The sequence below is a fragment of the Gavia stellata genome, chromosome 1 (genome assembly GCF_030936135.1).
Source record: "Gavia stellata isolate bGavSte3 chromosome 1, bGavSte3.hap2, whole genome shotgun sequence".
Classification (NCBI taxonomy): Eukaryota; Metazoa; Chordata; class Aves; order Gaviiformes; family Gaviidae; genus Gavia; species Gavia stellata.
Genome location: NC_082594.1, coordinates 132,167,989 through 132,174,287, shown reverse-complemented (window position 1 = coordinate 132,174,287; position 6,299 = coordinate 132,167,989). Strand labels below are relative to the sequence as shown.

The following is a 6,299-nucleotide window of genomic DNA, read 5'->3' as shown; positions in this document are numbered from 1 at the left end:
AAGGGAGCAAAAAAGTCTTTTTAAGCCAGGCCAATATGAAACAGAAGGGGATCCACTCTGGGGGAAACAGGTCTGTAAGAGAAATCCCTGAGGCAAGGGAAAAGACAGGGACCTGCTCAGGCCCGCAGGGCTGTGGGGAGGGGAATAGATCCACCCAGAGCCAGAGGATGTTCAAGGGACCAGCTCTGACAGCGGCCCCTGCAGAAGATGGTGTCTTTGCTCAGGAGGGGCTGGAGGGGCAGGGAAGCCCTTCAGAGCAGAATGGGGAAACTAATTTCCTTTGCAAAAAAGGCCAAGGAAGTTAAATCACAGCTGGGCTTTGTGAGGAAATGGAGACTGTGCACAGAGGCGGGTGGGGGGGGCTGGGGCCCTGCTCTGTGCAGGCAAGGAGCCAGCTCGGTGAGAGCGGAGCAGTGCTGGGCTGAGGAAAGGCAGGAGGATGCAGACCCGCTCCGGGAACTCGTGGCTGCCCCAAACTGCTTCTCGGGGTAACGGGGCTGGACTGAGCTCCACCTAGCCAGGGAGAAGCCCCTGAAGCCAGGCTTGCTTCCCAGCCCTTGTTCCTGCCCTTACCTTCCTCCCAGCCTCGTTGTTGTGCAGGTTCATGAGCGTTCGGCTGGAGGACATGCCGCGGCTCCTCTCAGGGTTGTCTACGAAGGCTTGAGAGAAGGCAATCCCATAAGACAGGTTATCGGAGCAGCCTGACCATTGGAAACCTGCAGAGGGAAAGCGGCCATGAGATGAAAAAGGAGAAGCCCTGGGAGGAGCTCCCAAAGGGCTGAGGGCTGTGGAGAAGGGAGGTGTCTCCTCCCTGGTGAGGGTCTCCCCCATGAATCTTCTCCTCTGACACCCCCCTCCCTGCCACCGGCCTCCTCCTTCACCTTCAGGGCTGACTCCTCGGATCTTGCGGTCGCAGCCACACTTCTCCAGCTCTCCGCGGCTGCAGGCGCGAGTCACAGCAAAGGCAATGCCGGCAGCGGAGATGGCGTGGATGAAAGCAGACTCCCGTGTGCCTGCAGCAGGGCGAGAAATGGCACCAGGAGGGGGAAGGCACTGACGGGACGCGGCACGGGGGAAAGAGGCTGTGACTGCCTGCAGGAAGGATGCATTCAGATGGAGACTCGGGAGAAAACGCTGTCAGGGTGTTCACCCAGTGCTGCAGTTCCCGAGGCCTGGAGCCAGCAAGGGCAACGGCTCTGGGGAGTTCTTCTGGCTCAGTGCCCTTGCCTTTGGCACCCTCAATTCTTGGGCCGGCTGTCCCATTGCAGGAGAGGATTCAGCAGCCCCCAAGGGCTGTCAAAGGGGAGCTGTGGTGGGGGAAGCCAGGGGCTGAGCCTCCCATGCAGAGGGGTTTGTCAGGGAGGACCCTGCCACCCTGTCTCTAGGAGCCAGAGAGACCCTGCTCATGGCTCTCTGTATGGCTCCTCCCATCCAAACACATGCAAAATCTGTTCAGTGCTGTTGTGGGGGCATAGGCAGGTTCTTTTTCCTTGGTCTGCAACAAAAAGGGACTGCAGCCTCAGAGCAAAAGGTTTGATTTGAGCTCCTACTCCAAAGGGCTGGGCTGTTGGCAGGCTGGGGGAGATCTGCCAGTCTGCAGAGCTGGTACCCAGAATGGTCCAGGTGGGACCTGAAAGCCAAGCCTGGCCGAATGAGGAAGAAGTTTAGCCAGAATATTAATATTTGTAAGAGCACATGCGTGTGTTTCAGTTTGCTCTGTTTTGAGCAGCTATGTTAGTACATGGAGGAAGGCACTGGCCGCGCTGGAGTTGGTCCCCAGTGTGACACTTGTACACTAGCCCAGGAAAGGCTGGAGTGTCAGGGGGGACCCCATGGGCATACTGAAGGGACCCCATGCCAACTCTGCCTGCGCCGCCTCCCCCTCGCTGACCTTGGATGGCGACCTTGCCGAAGACCTGCAGCCCTTGCAAGGTGGAGCAGTTCCACCGGCGAGAGTGAAACTGGTGCTGGCACTCCTCGACAGCCAGCTCCGCGCCTCGCTTGACTGCATCCATGGCTTCCACCTGCCGCCGGCAAACGCGGACCTGCTCTTCTACCAGCCCCATCAGACCCTCACAGCCACTGGGGTCCCGGAGGACCGCCCGCAGGGAAGGCTGCTTGGCCAGGTACCTGTGGGGCAGGGGAGAGGTTTAGTCGCAGATGGGCTGGAGCCAGGGCCATGTCTGCAGGGGACTAGCCCTCTATAGCCTTATTTTAGAGCAGAAACGGGGCAGGGAAAGGGACGTGCCGCCTCTTGTCAGTATTGAATTGGACGTTCCTGCTCCCCACCCTGGTCTGTGCCTCTTCAGCTTTACCATCCCTCTCCACTCATGCTCCCAGAGATGCCCCTTCCAATGTGCTGCCTTTGGGTTGCCCAGGTTCCTTCTTCCACCCTTTTTTCCCACAGATCTGCCTGTTTTCTTGGGAGACAGCACCTCCCCAGGTGACTTTCCAATCCAGACAGCACAAGTGCAAAGCATACTTACAGCCATGTCACAGCAAGGACGTGCTGCACGGGGATCAGCACCACGTACAGCCACACCATCTCCATCCTGTCGCCGGCAAAACTCCACCTTCAGCCACGGTGCAGCAGCTGCCTGAATCCTCCCCTGCGGCCTCCCGCTGCCTCTGCCCAACAGTCGCTCTCACAGCAGCTCCGGCCCAGCACTGCAACGTGCGGGTAACCCCTGCAATGACCATGGGCTGCCCTGGTGTGCCTCGGAGACCCGGTGGCCCGCAGAAACCTGGGAGGTTGGTCCTGCGAGGGTGTCTACGCCGGTGCTGTTCCCTACCTACAGCTCAGGCAGCATCGTGGGAGAGCTCGGAACTAGGGCTCTGGGGTGGGCATCCGTCAGAGGGAGCTCACATGGCTGGGGACAGCATCAGTGTCAGACCCCCGGTCTCTGCCGTCCTGTCAGCAGGCGATCCGGTTGTCTTCCTCTGCAGCAAAGTCACTTCATCAGCAGGAAGCAGCCCAGGACCCAGCCAGCAGCAGGCAGAGCCTTCCACGCAAGAAAAACCTGGCAGCACCAAGCAGCTGTCGCTAGACCCACCAGCTCGTCATCACTTTGTCACCAAGCCCTTTGGGGAGCCGGAGAGTTTCCTTGCAGTGACAGCTCATGGGAGCAGATTGGGGAAGACCTGCTGCCTCCCTCATCCCCAGCCGCCGTCCTTGAGGACCCTCCCTCATCTGCCTCCTCCAGGCTGGGGATTCTTCTTTTCTACCCTGCAGCCCACATAGCTACGGCAAACAGACACAGCCCGGCTGCTCCCTGGCTCTCTTAACTCTTTCCCTGGCAGCTTTCCCTTAACCCTCCTCATTTTCTTCCCTATGGCAAGGGGGATGGTCCTTGCCCTTCTCCTAATCAGACATAACGGAGTGGCTGCCCCTCAGTGGGTAGCCCTTTCCGAAGAGCCCCTGTGAGTTCAGGAAAATGTGAGTTCTGTGACCAGGGAGCTGAAATGTCCTGGAAGAAAAGCCTGCGGTTCCTCCAGCAGGCCTGGGAAGTGCCCACTGTCCCGACTGCTCTGGAAGGTGACACTCCTCGTGCGGCCCAGAGGTTTCTCCTTTTCCTGTCTGAATCATTCAGAAGGTGAAACACGGCTGCTCTGGCCCTGCTATGGTTCTTCCACCATGGCCCCCACATGTGGGTTAACCCCTTTGCTGTGCTCTTCCACATTTCCCTGCACAAAGAGGTCTGAAGAGCACTGGGAATTATCAGTCACCCTTTCAAACCTGAGCAGCCCCGTTGTTGTAGCATGCTTTCCACCTCTCTCCTTGCCTTCCCAGCTCCCTGCATCCCTCATTCTGTTGGGTCCTTGCTCCTGCTTTCTGGAGCCAGCACTCCGAGGCGACAGGCGTGTTGGGATCTGCAGCATCAGGGTGTAGCCTCCGACACACACCCCAGTATTCTGGTCTTACCTGCTGCCGACTCAGACAGCGGTGAGGAAATGCCGGGGGTTGCGCTGCTCTTCCCCACCAGCTGAGCCTCCAAGAGACAGTGAAGGGCAAAGGTGTGAGCCCACCGGGACGGGGGGAGATGGAGTTGGTGGGCTGAAGCACCGAGACCCGGTGAGGTGAGTGAACCTGGCTGGGTGAGGGATGCTGTGGGTCAGGGGGGGCTCACGGGCTAGGCTAAGTGCCACCGTGTCCTCCTCTTCTGACGCACGCGGTAAAGCCAGGACTGCCGGGCTCAGCCAGGTATGTGCACATGTGTGCGGGGGGCGAGGGCTGCAGGGGAGGGGGAAGTTCCCATGGAGGGTGTCAGAGACTCCTTTTGCAAAGGGAGAAGGCACCCACCCCACCCACCCCCCCAGTATATCTGCAAGCCTTTATCGGTACCAGAGCCTTGACAGCAACTGAAGAGACACAAAAAGCTGTGAGAACAAAGATCCCAGCAACTAGGAAAGGGGGTCTGGTTAAAAAAGAGAGGCACTAAAAAGGAGCAGGGTGGGATCGGTGGTTCGAGTGCTATTGTACCCTCCAAGGATTTACGAGCAGCAGGAACATATATCCCTCGGCGTGTCACTCCCTGAATGAGGAGGCAGTGACGGCGGAACAAGGGAGGCAGGGAGTGAGAAAGTCAAACACCAGCAGCAACAGCCAGCAGGCAGAGGAGCCGGGCAGGGGCTGCAGAGAAAGAGGGAGCCCGCAGGCACAGCACCTCCTCCTCGGGGCAGCTGCTGCTGGGGAAGGACGACGGTAGGATTAGGAGTGTCCCCGTGACCCGTGTCTTCTCCAGGTGTGCTGGGACTGGCAAAGCAGAAATAGGACTTGAAGCAACAGAGTGCCAGATGGGCTCTGCAGAAGGGCAGCTCCCTTCCCAGCTACACTTGGCGGTGCCGGGTCGCAGATGTCCTGCTAAATCAGCCCCTGCGCTTTCCTAGCGCTGTGCCTCCCGTAGCCTTGAATGACAGGGACTGACGTCTGTGGCAAAGATGCCTTTGCCTGCCACAGGCACTGACACCTCTTCAGAGCTCGGTTCTTTTTGGGTCCCTGACACGTGCCAGCGGTGCACAGCTGGGCCCCCGCACAGGAGCTCGTCCCCAAAGCGCCCAAGCCCATGGGAATGACAGGACTCTGAGACTTTGTGCTGGCTAGTGGTGAAATCAGCTCTCACTTCCCGTATTTCACTTCTACCTCCTGTTTGGCAGTATTTTGGGGAGGGGGATGTTTTAGTTTTCCCCTGTCAGTCCTGAGGGTGGCTGAGTTAGCATGGGAGCAAAGATGAGCAAGTCTTTAGCACTATGACCCAGGGCAGGTCTCCTCAGTTGCAAGGACACCTGGGTGTTGCTTCTTTCACAATTACGCTTGCTTTCATAAGATGCGTTTTAGCTTATCAGCTTTGGATAGCAAAGTTCATGCTTTGTGGCCAGCCAGAAGTGCATCAGGAAGTGAGAAAGGAGGGGAGATGAACTGCAGCATGACAGACGTAGAACCAGCCATGGCACGGCAGGGGACGGTTGTGATTTGGATGAACAAGTAGCCAAAAAGCCCACCTGGCTCTGTTTTGATTCAAGCTGCTTGCAGTTTTGGTGCCTGGATCAAGCCCTCTGCAGTGACAATGATCGCCAGCCGGCAAGCCCGCGTGCACCCTTGGCTCTTCACCAGCAGAGAGGTAAGCGAGATGGAAACATCTGGAGAGCTGGATGGTCTGGGCACACGGGGCACCGCTCCTTGCCAGCTGCCATGCACGCGCTGCCGGACCTGACCACGGGGCACTGGGGAACCCTCTACGCCTCTTCAGTTGCCTAGTGAACCTAGAAGTGCAAGGCAAATCTCAGTATTTATCCGAACGGAGGCTTTCTTTGGGATCCTGCGATACTAAAAGCACGGGCAGCCTGCAGAGCTCACTTGCCAAGGTGCCCACAATGGAAGTCCTCTTCCACGGGGTCCTCAGGAGATGAAGGTGGGGGTGACACGTCTAGGGAGTAGGCAGTTGCAGTGTGATCGGACCTCATGAGTTAAATACGGAGGTCTCAGCTCTGATGTCATGTATATCTCATTAAAAACAAGCCACCCTAAGTCTTGAATGTCTTCACAGTTCTAATCATCACAATAATCTGATTCCTTGGTTAGAAAAAAGGTGAAAAGTGGGGCTAAAATATCACCAACAGCAGGTAAAAAGCATCCACATTTATGAAAAAAATATACATTCGACTTCTAAAGCAAAGCTGGGTGGTTTTTTGAGGTTTGGTGCGCTCTTTGTTACTTCCTCTTGGTTTCAGATTTACTAAGCGGGCTTGTACAGTTTGTGTTTTCAGCTGCACTGCTCCGCACCCCAAAGACGCGTTCCCTG

General features: G+C 57.3%; 1 protein-coding gene across 1 annotated transcript; it reads right to left on the bottom strand.

Moving 5' to 3' along the window:
• Positions 1-116: 116 nt before the first annotated feature.
• On the bottom strand, positions 117-2,551 carry LOC132317963 (protein Wnt-4-like). The gene is made up of 5 exons (XM_059823600.1): positions 2,487-2,551; positions 1,892-2,130; positions 882-1,013; positions 574-716; positions 117-230 (listed from the first exon to the last, which is right to left on the bottom strand). Exons 1-5 carry the CDS (start codon positions 2,549-2,551, stop codon positions 117-119), a joined length of 693 nt encoding a protein of 230 aa, XP_059679583.1.
• Between the last annotated feature and the right edge of the window lie 3,748 nt (positions 2,552-6,299).